Raw genomic sequence first — 21557 nt, 5'->3', positions numbered from 1 at the left:
TACACATATGCATATGTGCTAAGTCGCTTCAGTTGTGTCTGAGTCTTTGCAACCCCGTGGACTGTAGGCCTCCAGGCTCCTCTGTTCATGGGATTCTCCAGGCAAGAGTACTGGAGTGGGTTGCCATGCCCTCCTCCAGGGGATCTTCGTGACCCAGGGATCGAACCCACATCTCCTGCATTGGCAGGTCGGTTCTTTACCACTAGCGCCAACTGGGAAACCCACATGTACATATATCCCTTCTTTTTTGAATTCCCTTCCCATTTAGGTCACCAGAGCATTGAGTAGAGTTCCCTGTGCTGTATAGTAGGTTCTCATTAGTTATGTTTTATACATAATAGTGTGTATATGTCAATCCCAGCCTCCCAATTCATCCCCCTTTTCCCTTTGGTGTCTGTTCATTTGTCCTCTACACTGTGTCTCTGTTTCTGCTTTGCAAATAGGTTCATCTGCACCGTTTTTCTAGACTCCACATATATGTGTTAATGTACAGTATTTGCTTTTGTCTTTCTGACTTACCCCACTTTGTGTGACAGTCTCTAGGTAAATCCACTTGTCTGCAGATGGCACACTTTTGTTCCTTTTTAAGGCTGAGTGATATTCCATTGTATATATGTACCACATCTCCTTTATCCGTTCCTCTATAAGTCTATGTCCTCTATAAGTCTATGCTTCTATGTCCTAGAGAAGACATTTATTTCTGATGGTTCTAGAGACTGGAAAGTCCAAGGTCAGTGTTCTGGTTGATTCAGTCTTTTTTTTTTTTCAGTTCCATTGTTAATGAGGGGTCTCTTCCTGACTTGGAGTCAGTCATCTCTTCTCTCTGTGTCTTCACGTGGCCTTTTCTTGGTGTCTGACCATGAAGAGAGGTGGGATGGGGTTGAGGGGAGAGAAGGACAGAGAGAGAGACCACTGTGGTCTCCTTTATAAGCAGTCTAACTGATTATAGGGGCGCCACTCTCTTGCGTGTGTGTGTTAGTCCATGGAAATCTCCAGGCAAGAATGCTGGAGTGGGTATTCTTCCTGACCCAGGAATTGAACTGGGGTGTCCTGCACTGCAGGTGGATTCTTTACCAGCTGAGCTACCAGGGAAGCTCCACTCTCTTGGTCTCATCTAAACCTAATAATCTCCCAAAGCACCAGCCTGTCCCCCGCTACCCCCCCGCCGCAACCACTGGGGGTTAAGACTTCAAGATACAAATCTGTGAAGGGGAGCTACAGATCCAGCCCAAGACTCCAGAATGTGGTTGTGTTTGCAGACAAGGCCTTTATAGAGGTAGTCGTGTTGAAATGCGGACTTTAGGGTGGGTACTGATCCAATATGCCTGGCATCCTGGGAAAAGGAGGACATTAGGGCACAGAGACCCTCACAGAAGGAAGACGCCGTGGAGATACAGGGAGGAGATGGCCAGGAGAGAGGCCTGCGGCCCCTGCTCGTGGCCCTCAGAAGGAACCGACCTTGCCAACACATTGATCTCAGACTTCTGGCCTCCAGGTCCACAAGACAAGAAATGTCTACTTTAAAACAAACAAACAGTATTTACTCATTTATTTGGCTGCTCTGGGTCTTAGTTTGTGGCACACAGGATCTTCAGTCCTCTTTGCAGCCTTTGGGATCTTTAACTGCTGCATGCAAACTCTTAGCTGCAGCATGGGCCCTAGTTCCCTGACCAGGGATTGAACCCGGGCCCCCTGCATTGGGAACGCTGAGTCTCAGCCGCTGGACCACCAGGGAAGTCCTTAAATTCATGAATGTTTTGACCCACTCATTTTTCCATTTAACCTATATTACTGGGCAGCTTCTCTGAACTAAGGCCATCACTGGACAATGAACTTGGTTTCTGTCCTCCAGCCACTCACACTGTGGGGCAAGAGCATGATCAGGGTTGGTGGGCTTCTTGGAGGGGGTGACAATTGAGGTGAGGCTTGGAGGATGAGGTGGGCCTGAGCTGGGAGGTCTTAGAAGCCAGCCTGGTGATGGTGTGGTATGGGGCAGGGCAGCCAGGGCTCTCCCTGCTTCCTCCTGAGTGTCTCTGAGTTGAATGGTTATGCTCAGACTTCATTTGGAAAACGTTGGCACCACCATATTAATAAAGGAAAGGGAATGGGGGGTTTTGAAAGCCGGGGCTGTAGGCAGTCATGCACCAGAAGTATACAAAGTGAGGGGCTGCAAGCCATCCAGTGGTTTCCCAGGCATGCCCCTGGGACTTTCGGGAGGGTGGTCTGCATGGTGAAGGCTGAGCAGCCTCCCAGGGCTCCACTTCCCACCCTACTCCCACCCCACCCTGCAGGAGGAGAGGGGTGCCATTACCAAAGCCAGACACTTCCTGGAGTCCAGCGCATCCCTGGTTACGGACCCCTACAGCAGTGCCCTGACCGCCTACGCGCTGACCCTGCTCCGCAGCCCTGCAGCCCCTGCCGCTCTGCGAAAACTCCGCAGCCTGGCTATCACCCAGGGTAGGTGCCCTTGCCCACCAGCCCAGCAGACACAGGAAGCAGCTCATGGACACGTGCTTGAAACTAAGGAGGCATCCTTGGCTCACTCTGTTTTGTTTACTCATTTATTTGTTGTTGTTTAGTTGCTAAGTCGTGTCTGACTCTTTTGCTAACCCATGGGCTGTCGCCCACCAGGCTCCTCTGTCCAGGGGATTTCCCTGGCAAGACTACTGGGGTGGCTTACCATTTCCTTTTACAGGGGTCTTCCCCACACAGAGACTGAACCTGCATCTCTGGCTTTGGGAGGCAGATTCTTTACCACTGTGCCACCAGGGAAGTCCTGGTGTGTGTTAGTCTCTCAGGCGTGTCCGACTCTTTGCTACCTCATGGAATGTATCCTGCCAGGCTCCTCTGTCCATGGGATTCTCCAGGCAAAAATGCTGGAGTGGGTTGCCTTTCTCTTCTCCAGGGGATCTTCTTGACCCAGGGATCGAACCTGGGTCTCCTGCATTGCAGACTGATTCTTTATTGTCTGAACCACCAGGGAAGCCCTTATTTATTACTTATTCATTATCACATCTACTAATGACTTCATTTGATAAGGTGGCTTGAGCCTGAGCATCATTTTCTTCCCTAATGAAACAAAGGATGCTACCCCAGCCCCCAATGCGGAGAAGAGTGTTCAGGGATCCCTGGTAGAAGATCCCCCAGACTTCCTAGAAACCATCCTCAGGCAGAGTGCTGGGAGGCAGGGGAGGGCTGCAGCCAGACCCCACCCTGCCCCCCATTGCTGGGTGAGCCTCATCCCTCTGGCGGTGTCCATCTCCTCAACTACAAAGTGATTCCCCATTGTGTTTGGGGAGCCCCAGTCACCAAGCCGTGACTTCTTGGAATGTCTCCAAAATCAGTCCCCTCCCCCTGCCCCTTGGCCTTCCCCAGCAGCTGCACTGGGATCAAGCTTCCATCACCTTCTCTGCTTAACAAGAAGAAAAAAAAATATTTCAAAAGCAAAATTCTAAAACCACCCAGTTGAATGATGGTGTCAATTTAGAACTAAATGCTCAAGATCTGAGGCTGGGAGGGCTGATTTTTCTGTGTTTTGAGGGCTTTTTATACTTCATATGAGCTTAGAATCCTTGGTGTCTTTGGAAATAGGGAGTGACTTCCTGGGCCCCAAGGGAGGATAACCCCCCGGGCCAGCATCAGGGCCCCAGCCAGAAGGGAGACCATTGATGAAGGATGTCTGCCAGGGATGCAGAAGAGTAGCCATTGATTAGTGATGTCTGTTGAGAGTTCAGAAAAGCAGCCATGGATTGGTAATGTCTGCCAGGGCTTCCTCTGTGGGCTCAGTGGTAAAGTATCTGCCTGTAGTGCCAGAGACTCAGGAGATGTGGGTTCAATCCCTGGGTCAGGAAGATCCCCTGGAGGAGAGCATGGGAACCCACTCCAATGTTCTTGCCTGGAGAATCCCATACACAGAGGAGGCTGGTGGGCCACAGTCCATGGAGTCGCAAAGAGTCGGATGCAACTGAAGTGATTGAGCAGCAGCAGCAACCAGGGGTGCAGGAGGGGCTGGATTTGACCCTGTAGTTGCAGATCTGAGATGTAGCCCCAAGGCCCTTACTGTCTCTGCCATCTTTCCCTGGTGCCCTCTTTCCCTGGTGCCCTCTTCCACTGGGGTCCAGCCTTGATCTGTTCTGGCCTTGCAGATGGGGTGACCCACTGGAGCTTGACGGGTTCCCGGGATGTGGACAAGGATGCGTTCCTAAGCTTCAGTGACGGGGTCTATCAGACAGGTATGGGCCACCCCACCCCCAGTGCCTGCTTTGGGCACTGGGTCCTGGGTCCCAGCCGGCCTCTTCCACTGCAGTGGTCTCGGCCGAGGTGGAAATGACAGCTTATGCCCTGCTGACCTACACCCTCCTGGGAGACGTGGCCACCGCCCTGCCTGTGGTGAAGTGGCTGTCCCAGCAGCGAAACGCCCTCGGGGGCTTCTCTTCTACTCAGGTGCGCCAGGCAGAGCCAAAGGGAGGGCTCAGGTCTGGGTGGCCTAGGCTCGGGACTCAGAGCCCTCTAGGAAGTTACCCAGTGCTTCTAGTCTTAGGACGGCTCCTTACCTGCACCTCTCGGAGCACGAAGCCCAAGAGAGGATGGGAGGATGGGGCTGAGGGATGGAGGCGGCAGGCTCTGGGATAGGGACCAGCCCCTCCTTCTGTGGAGATGCCCCCCAGCTTCCTGGGGTCCCCAACTCTGTGGGTGTCTACACCAGATCTGCTCTCCGTTCCAGCCACATGAGTCCCTGGCCTCAGTGAGGGTCCATGGAACCCCCAGTTTGGGCCAGACCTCTGGCACAGGTGGAGGCACCTTCTGGGGCTGACTTCGGTCTCCCGCTCTGTCCCCAGGACACCTGCGTGGCTCTGCAGGCCTTGGCAGAGTACGCCATCTTGTCCTATGCGGGCGGCGTCAACCTCACCGTCTCCCTGGCCTCCACCAACTTGGACTACCAGGAGACCTTCGAGCTGCACAGGGGCAACCAGAAGCTTCTGCAGATGGCCGCGGTACGTGTTCCCATGACCAGGGCTGGGGGCAGGGCAGCGAGAGCAGCCCCTCCTCGCTGCCTGTCTGTCCCTGTGTGTCTGCAGGTGGGCGGAGGGGAACCGTAGCCTCTTCTCTCCCCAGATCCCCAGCCTCCCCACGGGGCTGTTTGTGAGCGCCAGGGGTGAAGGCTGCTGTCTGATGCAGGTGAGGCTTCGGGGAAAGGGGAGTGCTCCCAGGGGACGCTGGAGGCTCAGACCTGGCCAGGCTGGGTGGGGTGGCTGTGTGTGTGAGAACCACCCTGAGACAGCCTGTCAGCCCCCTGAGATGTCACCCACTCTGGAGAAGGAAATGGCAACCCACTCCAGTATTGTTGCCTGGAGGATCCCATGGACAGAGGAGCCTGGCAGGCTACAGTCCACGGGCTAGCAAAAGAGTCGGACACGACTGAGTGACTAAACCACACCACCCCTGCCCAAGGCAGAACCCAAGGTAGATGGCAGTGTGTCCCCTTGGGTGAAACCGCATCTGATTCTCATTTTGGTGGTCTCTGACCCTGCGCTCCACCCTCCACCGTGGGACTTGCCTGGTGGCTCAAGGTTATTCTCTCAGCCAAGTCTGAATGTAGATGCCCAGCCTGGACTCAGCCTGGCCCTCCCTGAGGCCCCTTAGTCAGCAGGCTCAGGATTTAGTTGTATTCTGATTGGGAGAGACTGGTTTCCTGAGCTTTGGCCAATGGTCAGAGGGCAAGTCAGCCAGGAGAACCCTGTAGCCTCAACTTCTCCATCTGAAAAATGGAGCCCAGACAACACAGTAGTTAACAGGAGAGGGAGCCCGGTTTGCAGACACACCTGGGCTTGAAACATGGAAGAGTGGGATGATGGTTGTACCTACACCATCAGGATTAAAGGGAATGACAACCATGCCCAGAACTGTCTCCAGTATCCCTGACCTCTTCGCTCTAGCTGTCCCCCACCTTCTCCTGCCCCTGTCTTTCCCCTCTCCACCCCCACAGCCCCTAAGCCTCTGTCCTCCCCCATCTCCCAGATTGATGTCACCTACAATGTGCCCGACCCGGTGGCCAAGCCATCCTTCCAGCTGCTTGTGAACCTCCAAGAGCCTGAGGCTGAGCAGCAGCGACCCCCCTCACCTGCCTCTTCAGCTGATGATGATGACCCAGCAGCTGACCAGCACCACCAGGAGTACCAGGTGACCCTGGAGGTGTGCACCAGGTAAGGCGTCCTGCCCCGCTGGCTGGCACCCCGCCTGGGTGATGTTCTGTAGAGTGATGCTCTCAGCTAGGAACGTCTGGGGGACTTACCTGGCCCCATAGATGTTTCCCGACTAGAGCCAAAGTTGTGGCTGACCAGCCCCCGTGCTCCTTATTCTGATTACAAGACACACCTCAGCAACACCCATCAGGAAGCTGTGAAGGACAAGATTTCTTACTCACAGGTCCTGGAGGGTACTTGACCCTCCTGGGGGTCACCCAGTGAGGTCACCGGTAGAGAGAGAGAGAGAAGTTATGGAACTGCGGTTCTACCTTTATTGAAATCTGAGGGGAGGGGTGTGCCTAGGGTTTTGTGGGTTCACTATTGGTGAATTTAAAATATAAGAACGGTAATTGAGGTGCAGGAAGGGGAAGGCAGGGTGACCCAAGTAGTCAGTTATTTAAATAACCCAGGGCTATTTTATTTTGGTCATCCCACATACTGCATGCAGAGTCTTAGCTCCCTGACCAGGGATCGAACCTGTGCCCCCTGCAGTTGGAAGCGCAGACTCTTAACCATTGAACCATCAGGGAAGTCCCTACCCAGGGCTCTGAAAGAGAGATATTCATGGGTGGAGGCAGCCTGTTTCCTTATTGGTTGTTGTGTTAGTAGCTGTCAATATCTTTATTCAAGATGAATGTCTTTGAAATGGATCCCTTTGCAATCAAAGGCTTACACTACAGATGATTTCTGAAATGAGTGAAATAAATGGAAGTGCTTCTGAATGGGTGCAGCAGACTCCAGTGGCAGATGGGGCTGGGAGGGACGGCTGTTTGTGGCCCTTCCATGACCCACCCGCCCCAGGTGTGACCCTAGAACCAGTTCACTGAGGGTCCTCAGGAGGTGGGAGTGCACGCAGCTGCCCACAAAGGATGCTCATTGCCATGGCAATGATGGGGGAACCCAAAGGTGGTTGGTAGCCATGAAGCTGAAACCCATCAGAGCTGCCCAGTCACCTTCCTTAACCTTAACCCTTAACCCTCACATGCCCAAGGCCACCCCCAACTTGGGAGGTTCTGAAGAACAAGCCCAACTGGGCCCAAGCCCCAGAGTAGCGGGTCCCTGAACCATTTCTAGTTAGCAGTGAGACTTGGGGTGGTACCGTTCAGCAGGGCTGTGACCACCATCCAATTGGGTGGAGGAACAAGAAGCAGCTGAACTGGCCCTGGCACGTCCTCTGGGGACACCTCTGTTCCTTTCTCAGATGGGAAGAAACTAACCGTGTGCCAGCTGGGTATGGCATCTCTTAGGCCCCACCTCCACAGAAGCCTCCTCTGCCCATCCCAGGGGCTCTGGTCATCCCGTCCCCTTGTGCCCACGGTCTGCAGGGCCCTCACTGAATACCAGCCTCCCTGTCACCAGTACCCAGCACAGGGAGGGCCTGGCACGAGGCAGGCCCTAGAGGCAGTATTTACCCACCGCCTCCCCCACGTCACAGAAGGGGAAACGGGGCTGGCACTGGCGAGCAGCCTGGGCTCCCTTGGCCCCACAGAGCCGTTTCCCACACGGGAGGCACATGATGGTTGTTGTTCAGTCACTCAGTCATGTCTGACTCTTTGTGACCCTATGGATTGTAGCCCACCAGGCTTCTCTGTCCATGGGATTCTCCAGGAAAGAATACTGGAGTGGGTTGACATTCCCTTCTTGAGGGGATTTTCCTGACCCAGGGATCAAACCCATACCTCCTGCGTCTCCTGCACTGGCAGGGAGAATATTTACCACCGCGCCACCCAGTCGATCCCCCCCAGAGTTTGCTCAAACTCATGTCCATTGAGTCGGTGACGCCATCCAACCATCTCAACCTCTGTCACCCACTTCTCCTCTTGCCCTTAATCTTTCCCAGCATCAGGGTCTTTTCCAATGAGTTGGCTCTTCGCATCAGGTGGCCAAAGTATTGGAGCTTCAGCTTCAGCATCAGTCCTTCTGATGAATATTCAGGGTTGATTTCCTTTAGGGTTGACCTGGGTCAAGCCAAGAAGACTTGGCAAAGCCTTTTCCATATGGTTTCAGTCTTTCAGCTATGAAATGGAATGACCAGTGACCCCCCCAAGGGTGTCTGTGCAGCCAGACCTGGGGCAGGCTAGAGGGCTGTAGGGACAGAGCAGACCATGAATTCCACTGAGGGGCTTGAGTTCAAGGGCCCCTCTTTGTCTCCTTTCATCGACAGGTGGCTGCATGCAGGGTCCTCCAACATGGCGGTCCTGGAGGTGCCCCTACTGTCAGGGTTCCGGGCGGACGTCGAGAGCCTGGAGCAGGTGAGGGGGCGCTGGTGGGCAGGGGCCGGGCAGGGTCTGTGGACCTGCCCTGGTTGCAGATTCCTAGCCCTTCATAAAGTGGGGTTGTGCTTTTGTTTTTGCCTTACTTTCTCCTGGCAAAGTTGGTGCTCTGAGACTGGCCATCTGCGGAGGGGCAGGTGGGGAGGGGTTGGGTCTCTCCCCCAGAAGGTGTCGCTCACTAGGCCATCTGTGTTGTTACCCATGCGACTGAGGATGTTTACACTTTGGGGATGACGTGGGGTGCCGGGGAGTGCTTCCAGAGACTTGCCAGCACCCTCCGCTTAAAGAGAGACCAGCCCCATTTTGCATGTGGGGGAGATGGTCACCAAGAGGGGAAGCAGCCTTGCCAAGGAGGTCAGCCATGTGGGGAGGGTGGAGCACGCTGGATAGGGGTGGGGGGTGAATGGTGCAGGTGAAGCAGGAGCAGGTGGCAGGGCTCAGTGGGTGCCTCGGGGCCTTGGCCTGGGACTGAGACTTGATCAGGGGAGACTGTGGCAGGGAAGTGGAGGCAGGCACTCAGGACAGTGATACTCAGCCTTGAATGCCCTCTCAGGCGTGTTGGCTGCCACCTCCCTGGCCTAGCCCATGGGGACTTGCTGGATGCCTGTGGGCAAACTCCTCAGCCTCTGGGGCCTCGGCTCCTCATGGGTCCAGCCCACCTTGGGCCCTTGGAGATCAGAGGACGAGAGTATTGGGGTCAGAGGGGCTGGGCATATTCTGACTCTGGCTTCCTTGCCAGCTGCTCCTTGACAAGCACGTGGCACTGAAGAGGTACGAGCTGGCTGGCCGCAGAGTGCTCTTCTACTTTGATGAGGTACTGCGGGCTGGGGTAGCGGTGGGCAGAGGCCTCCACAGCAGCCGCATTGGCGAGGGCATAGCTGCCATGGCCTGTTAATGGTTCTGGCAATGCTCTCATACCAAGAAAAAGAAACCAGAAGAGTCAATCCATGAGGAGTTGGCACGGCTGCCTGCTCTGTGCCCCAGCCAGCTCGATTTGGTGGAAAAAGTTAGGAGGGGTGTGGAATAGTATCCAGGCATCAGAATGAAGCACTGACTTTCTGAGTCTCAAAAACACGCTGAGTTGAACAGACAGAAAGCAGATTGGTGGTTTCCAGGGTTGGGGGGTAAGCAGTGGGTGCAAATGGGGATCCCGTTTCTTTTATTCTTTTTTTCTGGAGGATAAATGTGTTGGTTTCTGCTGTACAAGGGAGTAAATCAGCTGCATGTATACATATATCCCCTCCCTCATGGACCTCCCTCCCACCTCGCCCCCCATCCCACGGCTCTAGGTCACTACAGAGCACTGAGCTGAGCCTCCCACTAGTATCTGCTGTAGACATGGTGGTGTGTTTATGTCAGTCCTGGTCTCCCAATCCGTCCAGCCCTCCTCTTCCTGCTCTGTGTCTGCATGTCCATTCTCTACGTCTGCATCTCTATTCCTGCCTGCAAACAGGTTCATCTGTACCATTTTTCTAGATGGAAAAGTTCTACAGACAGTGGTTGCACCCTGTCTTGCACAATTGCAAGACTGTGAATGTACACACACACACACACAGGGAGGAAGGGCATCTGGCGTGGTGAGTGTGGGAGATGAAAGACCAGCTGAGACCCTTCCCACGTGGGTGGAAGGACCCACAAAATCGAAATAAGATCGGGTTTCTGTTTCACGCCTCCGGGGCACCCCGCAATCAACCAGTTCTGCATTCACACTTTGGGGCATCATAGAGCACAGAGGCCGAAGCTCAGTCTCCAGCCCTAGTGGGCCCAGCCAAGCCTGAGCCTGCCCGCTGCCCCTGCAGATCCCCAGCCGGTGTTTGACGTGCGTGCAGTTCCGGGCGCTCCGGGAGCACGTCGTGGGCAGGACGTCGGCGCTGCCCATCTTGGTGTACGACTACTATGAGCCTGGTAGGCCCACGTCCGCCACCCGCAACCCCAGCTCGGTCCCTCACCCTGTCATCCATCACCTGGTCACCCTTCTCTCTTGGTCCCGCAGCCTTCGAGGCCACGCGCTTCTACAATGTCAGCGCGCGCAGCCCGCTCGCCCGGGAGCTGTGCGCGGGGCCTGCGTGCAACGAAGTGGAGCGTGCCCTGGCCCAGGGCCCCGGTGAGTGCGCGAGGCCACTGCCCCTTCCGAGCACCCCCCACCCCAACACGACCCGTGGGCCTGTGGGAGGGCTGCCCATTTGGAGGGAGTCGTCAGGCGGGGGAGCGTACAGCGTGGTAAAAGGAGGAAGGCCCGGCTCGGTCAAGGGCGCGCGTCCTGAGACGAGGGGGTTGAAGTGCGCAGGCAGGGTGGAAGGAGGAGGGATTCGAAGGGTGGGAGTGAGCAGAGGAAGGGGGCGGGGTCCTAGCTGGATGAGGGCGGGGCCCATCGAGGTGGGGTGGGCAGTGAAGAGGTGGGGCCTGGAAGGGCGGGTGTGGGCCGTGATGAGGGGGCGGGACCTAGCCTGGTGGGGATGGCAGTGAGGAGGGGGGGGCCTAGAGGGGTGGGTGTGGGCAGGGGTGAGGGGGCGGAGCCAAGAGAGAGTGGGCAATGATGAGGGCGGGGTCTAGCGGGGTGGGCAGGGTCTAGCGGGGTGGGCGGGGCGGGCATAGAAGCCGGAGGCCCGAAAGGGAGCCCTTGCCTCCCCTCCCCCACAAGGCAGATCCAGGGACCCAAGCCGTGAGCTCAGACTGGCGGCAGCGAAGGGCGGAGTGGAATTACTGGGAACCCTTTTCTTTATTTTCCAAACTTCTTGAATTTAGATTGCATTTAGTTCAAAAGTTTTATTTTTTTAATTTTGTTTTCATAAATACTAGGCAAATACTCACGTGAAATTCCACCAGGTCAGGGCTCAGGGCTTCCCGGGCACTGTCTCCACTCTGTGGATCGTGGTCCTGGCCCCTAGGGACTTCTCCATCCCAGGCCCAGGCAGAGGCGAGGGCCAAGTGGGGAGCTTGGAGTTCCCAGGGCCCTGACAGCTTCGCCTCGCCCGCCAGGCTGGTCCCCTGAAGAGCGAGGTCCCGTGGCCGTTCCGGAGGAGGGGGTGACAGTCACGCGCTGTGGCTGCGCCCGCGCCTGCAGCATCAGCGGGGAGCCGGTGTGTGGCTCCGACGGCGTTGTCTACGCCAGCGCCTGCCATCTGCAGGAGGCCGCCTGCCGCCGCCGCGTGAGACTGGAGCCCGCGCCCCCTGGCCGCTGCGCGCTTGGTGAGGACCCACCCCAGGGCCGGCCTCGGGGCTCCACCTCATCCCGGAATGTATCACTCCATCTTCTCCATCGTGCCATCTCCTCTCATCACCTCTTTGCGTCTGGGTCCGTTTGCACTGGGCTCCCTTGGTGGCTCAGCGGTAGAGTTTGCCTGCAATGCAGGAGACACGTTTTTGATCCCTGGGTGGGGAAGATCCCCTGGAGGAGGAAATGGTAACCCACTCCAGTGTTCTTGCCTGGAAAATCTCATATTGGGCTACAGTCCCTGGGGTTGCAAGAGTCTTAGCAACAAGAACCCTTTGCATCTCCTCCGTCTTGGTCAGTCTCTCTCCAGCCCCATCCTAACTTGGTGCTTTTCTGAGTCTCCCCATCTCTGATTTCTGTGTCCCCTTCCCCACCTTGTGACCTCACCTCCTATCTGTTGCTCTGGGCCACACATCCTTCCTCAAGCCCCCTGGGCTGTTGGTCATTCAGATCCTCTCTCTCCAGTGCGTTCCCTACTGACTCAGTCCTTCCTTCCAGAGCAGCCGACACCAGCCTTGGCCTTGTACAGCTACGAGTATGACTTGGGTCCCCTGGACACCGGGCACCTGGCAGCTGGCCATGAGTTGGTGGACTTGGATAAGGAAGCAGAGGACAGGTGAGAGCTGAATCTGCCCCCAGTCTCCCTCCACTGTGGAAGCTACTGATGGAGGGTCGACCTGCAAGGTTTTGGGGGATGAGGTGGATAACCTGTTCTCCCTTGACCTGCATCCACTCAGTGCATATCAGAGAGCAACTTATATGTATAAGGTGAGCTTAAGAAGCCCTCCCAAGGACTGGACCTCAGGACAAACCTGTCCCTGAGACCCACTCACCCTTTTAAAAAAGTTATTCATGATGCAAGGAATGTTTTTTTCAAGAGGGGGTGCTATGGAGTCTTGCAGTGGGGTTGAAATTGTACCCAACTGGCTCAGACGGTAAAGAATCTGCCTGCAATGCAGGACACCTGGGTTCGATCCCTGGGTTGGGAAGATCCCCTGGAGAAGGGAATGGCAGCCCACTCCAGTGTTCTTGCCTGGACAATCCCATGGACAGAGGAGCCTGGAAGTCTACAGTCCACGGGGTCAAGAAGAATTGGACTCGACTAAGCAAAGCAACTAAGCACACACACCTAAAAAAAAAAAAAAAAAAGGTGGGGGGCGAAATTTATAGCCAAGGAGCACTTCCCTGGTAGCCCAGCTGGTAAAGAATCTGCCTGCAATGCAGGAGACTCTGGTTTAATTCCTGGGTCGAGAAGATCCCCTGGAGAAGGGATAGGCTCCGCACTCCAGTATTCTTGGGCTTCCTTGGTGGCTCAGCTGATGAAGAATCTGCCTGCAATGTGGGAGACCTGGGTTTGATCCCTGGGTTGGGAAGATCCCCTGGAGGAGGGCATGGCAACCCACTCTAGTATTCTTGCCTGGAGAATCCCCATGGACAGAGCAGTTGGTAGGCTACAGTCCGTGGGGTTGCAAAGAGTCAGACATGACTGAGCATAGTAAGCATAGCCAAGGAGTGGGGAAGGGGAGTCAGTGAATGGAAAATTACTGAGAGGAAACAATAGGGGGTGGAGGGGGGATATTCTAGCTAAAGAGACTGAACCTTATTCTTGCTGATGGCAGGCCAGGTTGATTGAGAGATCATGAGAGATGGGGAGGAGCAGGGCAGGATGAAGAACCCAATCAGATATCAAGAGGGATCAATATGGAGGATATGGGGTTCTGGCTAAATTGATACGTTAGCCAGATTCTTGCTCCAGCTGGACAGTGTCAAGATGAACACGGAAGCCTGGAATTTGAGACTGAGGTGACAAAGAGCTCAGAGGAGCCCAAGTGGAGTTGGGAAGGATGGAGGAAATGTCACCAGAGAGCTCTGTGTGGGGAGGCTGGGAAGGGGCTTCCTGGAGGAGGCAAATCTTTTGGTTTGAGCCAACTCAACTCAAGTGGTTTAAACAACAGGTTGATCTATCAGCTTAGGTAAGTGCCAGGCCCTGGAGACTGGCTGCACTGGCAAGCCTCAGAGCCCTGCCTTCCTGGGTGGTAAAGGGTCTCTCCACCCCATGCTGGTGGCAAAGGCTGGTTTATATTCCCACTCAGCAAACCAGTAGGAAAACTTTTCTACCAGCACTCACCAAAGTCCTGGAGACTTGAGGGTGTACCGTCTTGCACTAGGCACTGGGTTTAGTTCACACGCGTGTAATTACTGGTGGAGCTGGGTCTAGGGTTACTGCTGCAGTATTTTGTTTCATTTTCCCTTCCGTGCCCTCTTTCCCCCACCTCCACTTCACACATTCTCTCTCTTCTCTCCTTCCTAATCAAATTTCTTTAAAAAAATTTTTTTTAATTCATTTATTTGGCTACATTGGATTTTAGTTACAGTGTGGGGGCTCTTTCATTGCAGAGCACGGAAGCTCTTCAAGCTCCAATTGTGTCTTGAAGGCTCAGTAGTTGTGGCCCTCGGGCTTCAGTAGTTACAGCATATGGACTCCTTAGTGGTGGGTGGGGAGAAGGCGATGGCACCCCACTCCAGTACTCTTGCCTGGAAGATCCCATGAACGGAGGAGCCTGGTAGGCTGCGGTCCATGGGGTCGAAAAGAGTTGGACGCGACTGGGCGACTTCACTTTCACTTTTCACTTTCATGCACTGGAGAAGGAAATGGCAACCCACTCCAGTGTTCTTGCCTGGAGAATCCCAGGGACAGGGGAGCCTGGTGGGCTGCCGTCTGTGGGGTTGTGCAGAGTTGGACACGACTGAAGCGATACAGCAGCAGCAGCAGCAGCAGCAGCAGTGGTGGGTGGTGTGTGGGCCTAGTTGTTCCGCAGCCTGTGGAATCTTAGATCCCTGAACAGGCATCGAAGCCATGTCTCCTGCTGTTGCCAGGCAGATTCTCAACCACTGGACCAGCAGGGAAGTCGGCTCCATGCCCTCTTTTGTATTAATTGAATATCTTTTAGAATTCCACTTTAATTCAGTTATCGTGGTAGCTCTGAGGAACCAAACTATATACATCTTTAAACTTTTCACAGCCTACTTGGTGGGAGTATGGTAACCATTTCGCCAAAACGTAGCAACTTTGGAGCTGGTTATGTCCATGTGTTGTCCCCTCCCGTCCCTCATGCTATAATTGTCATATGTACAGTGGTGACTCCGGAGAAGGCAATGGCACCCCACCCCAGCACTCTTGCCTGGAAAATCCCATGGACGGAGGAGCCTGGTGGGCTGCAGTCCATGGGGTCGCTAGGAGTTGGACACGACTGAGCGACTTCACTTTCCCTTTTCACTTTCATGCATTGGAGAAGGGAATGGCAACCCACTCCGGTGTTCTTGCCTGGAGAATCCCAGGGACAGGGGAGCCTGGTGGGCTGCTGTCTGTGGGGTCGCACAGAGTCGGACACGACTGAAGTGACTTAGCAGCAGCAGCACAGTGGTGACTCAGTGGTAAAGAATCCACCTATCAATGCAGGAAACGCGGGTTCGATCCCTGGGTGGGGAAAATCCTCGGGAGAAGGAAATGGCAACCCACTCCACTATTCTTGCCTGGAGAATTCCACAGACAGAGAAAAGCCTGGAGGGCTGCAGTCCATGGGGTCACAAAAGATTCGGACACAACTTAGCGACTGAATGATAACACCTTTAAAGTCTTCCAGGTGTTGCCCACTGTTTCCAGTGTCTTCTGAGACAGATCTGCTTTTATTTTCATTATGGAAGGGGAGATTTTTATTAAACTTGAAAATTTGAAGCCACTGTAGGCTCACAGGCAGTTGTAAGAAATAACAGAGAGAGCTTTAGGTGCCCTTCATCCAGTTCCCCTCATTGGTAACATGACCAAGAATTCAAGTTACAGTGTCATACCCGGAAACTGACGTGAGTGCAGTCTGCCCTTCTCACTCATTTCACCACATTTACGTGTACTCGACGGCCGTTGAGTCTGCAGTTCCCGCACACGTGAAAGTGAAAGTCACTCAGTCATGTCCGACTCTTTGCCACCCCATGGACTATACAGTCCATGGAATTCTCTAGGCCAGAACACTGGAGTGGGTAGCCTTTCCCTTCTCCAGGGGATCCTCCCAACCCAGGGATCGAACCCAGTTCTGCTTCATTGCAGGCTGATTCTTTACCAGCACAAGAGAAGCCCAAGAACACTGGAGTGGGTAGCCTATCCCTTCTCCAGAGGATTTCTCCCAACCCAGGAATCAAACCAGGGTCTCCTGCATTGCAGGCAGATTCTTGACCAGCTGAGCCATGAGGGAAGCCCCTTTCAGCACTGGTAGCTTTCTGTAATCATGACTGCAGTCAAGCTCCTGGACAGCCCATCACCTCAAGGATCCCTCTAGCTGCTGTTTTATAGCCATGTCCACCTTGCTTTCCCCGTAGCCATTCATCTGTCTTCCCACCCTATAATTTTGTCACTTCAGGGCTGCTTTGTAAACAGAATCACGGGGTATGTAGCCTTTCGAGATTGGCTTTTTCTCACTCAGTAGAGTGAGTGAGAAAAGTGAACCACTGACAGCGCATCCATGGCTGGTGTCAGATCAGTAGTTCCTGGCTTCTCATAGCTGATCGAGTTCCACGGATACGTTCTCGATTTGAACGGTGGTCCCACGAAAGCTATGCTCATTCTTACCAAAAGTGAGCACCCCATCCCGCCACTGTGAGGGGTCTGGCTGGACCATGTACCCCCACCTCTGTTCCAGGGGGGTGCTCCTGTCTCAGTGGGTGGAAGCAGCCATCCTGAGTGCCCCTTGGCGGCCAGTGCAAGGGAGGGGTCCGCAGCCCCTCCCCCAAGGCCTGCAGCCCACAGGCATCTTCCCTTCTCTCCTATCAGTCAGAGTGGCTTCTCCTCCTAAAACTCCAAGCTGGAAGACGTGATCAGGCCGTGATTTCTACCTGCCGAAAGAGGGCTGGCGACAGGAGACTTGACTGTTTAGGGGCTGGTAGACCCCACCCCAGGTGACCCCTGCTTCCAGTCGAACCCGATACGTGGACTGGCAGAGACCTACCCTGATGGATGGTGGGCCTCCCGGGGGCCCAGCCCCCACCTCAACAGGGAGGACAGTCAGTGGGGTGGCTGGAGGCCCCTTCCCCCTCCTCCCCAGCTGCAGCTGGAGTTCCAGGCGCCCCACCCCGTAGCCCACAGGCTGGGTAGCTGGAGGAGCTCTCACAGCCTGACACGCTGCTCCCCAGAGAAGGGACATCTCTGGGAAGGACTCGTGGCCAAAGGCCTGTTTCTGAGGGGACACAACTCTGGCCAAGTCTCGGACACAGCGTCAGCAACTTGGAAACAAAACAGGCCCCTCTTCTCCAAAATGCAGAAGTCCCAGCCTCCCTTTGGGCCACCCAAGCTGCTGAGCCCCAGGACCCGAACCCCAAGTTGCCCCAGATCTGTCCCAGCCCCTGCAGCCCCATCTTGCCTCAGGGGCCCCCTGAATGTTAGGTCTGGATGGCACCAGGCTCTGTGGGGAAGTTCTGGGCTCTAAGAAGATGCACTTTCATCTTCCTGCTTCTGGACCTCACCGCCCCTTGAACCCCTGCTCTCCCGGGACCCCAGCTGGAGGATTGTCACTCCCACTAGCAACCTCGGAGGGTGTCCCAGCTCTGGACCAACCGAAGCCATGCGCGCAGACCTGCCTCCGAGCTGCTCCTCCCCTGTGTTGGCCTGTCTTCTCCCTCCGCGGTGGTATTTATTTCAGCCCACACAGCTCATCTCGGGACAGTACGGAGACCCTGAGGGGGCGGCCCAGCCTGGGGGTCCCCGACATGCAGTGTGCTGATCCCTGACCCCCACCAGCCTACAGGGTTACAGTTCCCTTGGCCAAGGCCCTGTTGCCCACTTGCCATGGAGGCTGCTGGTGTAATAAAAGCTCATTTCCTTCAAGTCCCTGGCAGGCTTGAACCTCCTGTGGGCTGGGGAGGCTGAGGGGCAGCTCCAGGGGCTGAAGCCGGCTCTCATCTGGCCCTTTGCTTCCATCCCTTCATCCACAGCCCAGCCTTTCCAAGGAGGATGGGGAGGAGGCTTTGGAACACCTGAACCCCAAGATCATCATAAATTCAGTGCATTTGTAAAGAATCATTCCAATATGGGGGCTTAGAACCCGGCTGTCAATACAGGAGACGTGGGTTCCATCCTTGGGTCAGGAAGATCCCCTGGAGAAGGACATGACAACCCTCTCCAGGATTCTTGTCTGGGAAATCCCATGGACAGAGAAGCCTGGCGGGCTACAGTCCATGGGGTGGCAAAGAGTGGGATACGACTGAGCGACTAAACAACAGCAACATAACAACAGAGGGAGGTCTCACGTATCCTTTCACCCAACTTCCCCAATGGTAACATCTTGGGATGCTCCAGTACCTCCTCACACCAGGTTAGTGACACAATATGCTTCATTGACATTACTCACACGGCCGCAGGCTCCCTCTTACGTGGGTGAGCATGTGTGTGTGTGTGTCCTGGGGCTGGTCACTCTTCCCCAGACCTGAGACAGGAACTCAATGGGGAGCCCAGAAATGGTGCCCATTCCCTCTGCTTCTGGGGATGGCTTGCTTACCCCCACAGCTGATGCCTCAGTGGCTCCCGACACCCTGCCCCGCGCTGCCCGCCTGGGTGGGAAGCAGCAGGTTATGTATGTGTGTGTGTGCGTGTCTGGGGCTGCGGTCGCCCCTCCACATGTGGTGTCCCCCAACTCGATTCAAAGCAGCCTTCAAGTGGCTGGGGGTGGTGTTTGCAGAGCTGCAGCCCCCTGAGCCTGGGTGCACACCCTAAATCTTACTCCTATTGCCCACCCACCCGCTCCACTGGGGAGCTGACAGAGAGGAATCAGACCACAGGTGAGGAGCAGGAGGTGATGTCTGGTAACCAGGGTCACAGCAGGAGGCTGAACTCCATAGCTCCCAAGATGGGTTGCACCAGGCTTTGGGGGACTGAGGTGGGAGCCTCAGAGCCATAAAGCCCATCCCAAAGCTGGAGCCTGGCTTCTGGGGATGAGAAGGACAGCCAACAGGGCTCCCAGCTGCTTTGGCCCCCGGGGGTGTCAGGGGCCCAAGCCTCCTCTTGGGTGGGATCCTACAGCAGGTCTTAAGGCAGCATCCCTACCTTGGACTCAGTCACAAGGGAGCTGATCAGACCCAGAAAACTACATTGAATCCCCATCTTTTCCTGGGGCTTCCATAACTGAGTACCACAAACCAGGTGGCTTCAAACATCAGAAGTTTATTCTCTGGCAGTTCTGGAGGCTAGAAGTCCAAGATTAAGGTGTAGGCAGCGTTGCTCCCTCTGGGGGCTCCTAGGGAGACTGCCCCAGGCTGCTCCCCTGGCTGCTTCTAGTCGCTGCCAGCAGTCTGTGGCTTGCGGCCACGTCACCCCACCTCTGCCCCCACTGTCAAGTGGCTTTCTCTGTATGTCTCTGCATCCTTTTCTTGTAAGGACACCAGTCACATTGGATTTAGGGCCCACCCTGTACTCCAGTGTGACCTCATTCTAGCTAATCATACCTGCAAAGACCCTGTTTCCAAATAAGCTCAACTTGGGAGGTTCCCAGTGGATGTGAATCTGGAGGGGACCCTATTCAACCCAGAATGACTCCCTTCCTGTTCATCCAGCCTGTGAAGGGCCTGTCACATGAGTGAGGAGGACCGGGTCCCCGTCGCCCGGCTGCCGCCCTCCCTGGAGGCCGTGGCCGTGCCAGGTCCCCGGCGGAGCAACCCCTCCTGCACCTTGCTCCTGAACTCGGCAGACACGAAGTAATAGATGAAGGGGTCCACACAGCTGTTGAGGGTGCTGAGCGCCAGGCTGGGCACGTAGGCGGCGTACAGGTCCCCCCAGGCGTCAGGGCCAGGGTTTGAGAAGTGCAACAGCAGCAGCACGTTGCTGGGCGCGAAGAGGGCCACGGCGGAGACCAGCACCAGCGCGGTCAGCCGCAGCGCGTGGCCGTACCGCCGGCCCCCAGCCGCCAGCGTGCGTAGAGTGGCCCCGTAGCTCAGCACCATGGCCAGCAGCGGCAGGAAGCAGCCGAACCCCGCCAGGCAGATGAAGGCGGGCCGCCAGTAGGAGGCCTGGGCACCGGTGGGCAGCACGTCGTGACATAGCACGTGGTCAGAGCGTGACAGCCGGAAGGTCTGCTGCTGCAGCGCCAGGGGCATCGCCAGGGCAGCCGCCGCCAGCCAGGCTGTGACGCAGAGCCCGCTGGCCAGGCGCTGGCCTCGCAGGGTGCGGGCCCGCAGCGGGTGCACCACAGCTAGGTAGCGGTCCAGGCTGACAGCGGCCAGCAGCAACAGGGAGCCGTACAGGTGGCCGTAGAGTGCGGCCGTGTCCAGGCGGCAGGCGGCCTCGCCGAAGGGCCAGCGCTGGCCCCGCAGGTGGTAGGCAATCCGTGGCGGCAGCGCCAGCGCCAGCAGCAGGTCAGCGGCCGCCAGGTTCATCAGCAGCATGGTGGAGGGCAGTCGGGGCACCTGCGTGGCCAGCACCCACAGCGCCAGGCCGTTGGCGGGCAGCCCCACTGCCAGGGCCAGCCCATAGAGCGCAGGCACCAGCCTCGTGGGCACCCAGCCCAGCAGCAGGGCCCGAGAGTTGGGAGGGAGCTCCAGGGTGTTGCTGTCATTGGCACAGGGCTGGCCGGGGAAGCTGCGGGGGTGGGGCCTCTGTGTGATGTCTGTGGGGAGAGCGATCCAGAGGGAAGGGGATAGAAGCATCACCACCCCTAACCCCCACCCACCGATCCCTCATCTGGTTTCCCGACTGGATGGTGCTACCTCCTGAGAAACTGGAGTGGGCCCCAGTTCTCAGGAGCCCCCGGGACAGAGCTGGACACAGACAACCCCAGCCCCTGTGGACTCCAGGCTGGGCTGGAAGACCCCCCCCCCCACCCCCAGTTCGCTGTCTTTGCTGGCTCTGGGCGACCTCCCTCTCAGTCCCAAGGCAGGGCCCGAGGTCACTCACCATCGCCTTCTGCTGTGCTCCCCGTGTCCTCAAAGCCGATGGGGGTCAGGGTGTCACCCAGGCTGAACCCCAGGGCCAGAGGCCACAGCAGCAAGAGTACCCACATGTTGGTGGAGCTGGGTGCTCGCTGCTCTGGGCTGTGGCCGGCTGACCTCGGTCTTCCTGCCTGGCTGGACCCCCACCCCCAACTTCCTGAGTGCCCGTGGAGGAGTTAACAGGGCCGTGTGAGATAAGCCAGCCCCTGTCCTCACGAGTGGGTGGGCGGCCCCAGGCCTGGCCTAAGGAGATCGGGCAGCTGGGGTCACTCCGGCTCTAGGTGCTCAGCCAGTGAGATGGAACCTCCAGCCCCGGCCCAGCCCAGGAAGCCCCCGGGGGCCAAGTGGCCACTTCTTGCTGGCCAGTCACATCTCGGTTCCAGCCCTCTGGAACCACGTCCCTCCCTTTCTTGGAACCAGCCCTCTGCACGACATCCCTACCCCCCAATCAAGAGCTCTTGGCCCCTCCTGAAGCCCTCTCCTCCCAAATCCACACCCCCGGCTCTGGCAGGCAGGACACCAGGTCAGAGGTCAGAAGAGGGGAGTGGACCCCCCGTAAATGCCCCTGGCCCTCTGTGGGGGCTGCCGGACGTCATGCTGCTTAACGCAACACAAGCCCTCAGGTAGATGCAGAGGAAGATGGAGAGAGCAGAAAGCCTGGTGAGCCTGGGGTCTGCTGAGGATTGAGGAGGTTTTGGTCTTCAGCCAGAGCCCCCAGTGCTGACCACGTACTGTCCTGGGGGTCTTAGGGGAGCCCAGCGGCGGCTATCTCTGGGAGGGAACTGCTTCCTCTTCTCAAAGCCCCTTCTTTTCCTGTCCTGGGCCCACCCTCCACCTGGGGTCCCAGGTGTGACCAGGGGC

The 21557-nt window shown here is 56.4% G+C and overlaps 2 protein-coding genes across 5 annotated transcripts in view; one reads left to right on the top strand and one right to left on the bottom strand.

Annotated features, from left to right (window-relative positions):
* The window catches only part of CPAMD8 (C3 and PZP like, alpha-2-macroglobulin domain containing 8), a 99464-nt gene extending 81860 nt beyond the window's left edge, over window positions 1–17604 (top strand). For 2 of the 4 annotated variants that reach the window (XM_027548138.1, XM_027548135.1), the window contains 13 exons: window positions 2292–2457; window positions 4146–4232; window positions 4307–4443; window positions 4839–4994; window positions 5116–5178; window positions 6019–6203; window positions 8410–8497; window positions 9258–9332; window positions 10318–10423; window positions 10512–10622; window positions 11498–11707; window positions 12231–12348; window positions 16555–17604. In XM_027548138.1, the coding sequence (XP_027403939.1) occupies window positions 2292–2457; window positions 4146–4232; window positions 4307–4443; window positions 4839–4994; window positions 5116–5178; window positions 6019–6203; window positions 8410–8497; window positions 9258–9332; window positions 10318–10423; window positions 10512–10622; window positions 11498–11707; window positions 12231–12348; window positions 16555–16576 (1524 nt within the window). In that variant the 3' untranslated portion in view covers window positions 16577–17604. Of the gene's footprint in view, window positions 1–2291; window positions 2458–4145; window positions 4233–4306; window positions 4444–4838; window positions 4995–5115; window positions 5179–6018; window positions 6204–8409; window positions 8498–9257; window positions 9333–10317; window positions 10424–10511; window positions 10623–11497; window positions 11708–12230; window positions 12349–16554 lie in introns of those variants that run through there. The other 2 variants (XM_027548136.1, XM_027548137.1) reach the window with 2 other exon arrangements.
* Window positions 17605–18916: 1312 nt separating this feature from the next.
* F2RL3 (F2R like thrombin or trypsin receptor 3) lies at window positions 18917–21359 on the bottom strand. The gene is made up of 2 exons (XM_027548134.1): window positions 20662–21359; window positions 18917–20374 (listed from the first exon to the last, which is right to left on the bottom strand). Exons 1-2 carry the CDS (start codon window positions 20765–20767, stop codon window positions 19341–19343), a joined length of 1140 nt encoding a protein of 379 aa, XP_027403935.1. The 5' UTR covers window positions 20768–21359; the 3' UTR covers window positions 18917–19340.
* Between the last annotated feature and the right edge of the window lie 198 nt (window positions 21360–21557).

This window comes from Bos indicus x Bos taurus, chromosome 7 (genome assembly GCF_003369695.1).
Source record: "Bos indicus x Bos taurus breed Angus x Brahman F1 hybrid chromosome 7, Bos_hybrid_MaternalHap_v2.0, whole genome shotgun sequence".
Classification (NCBI taxonomy): Eukaryota; Metazoa; Chordata; class Mammalia; order Artiodactyla; family Bovidae; genus Bos; species Bos indicus x Bos taurus.
Note: the sequence above shows the minus strand (reverse complement) of the source record. Positions and strands in the feature narration are given on the sequence as shown.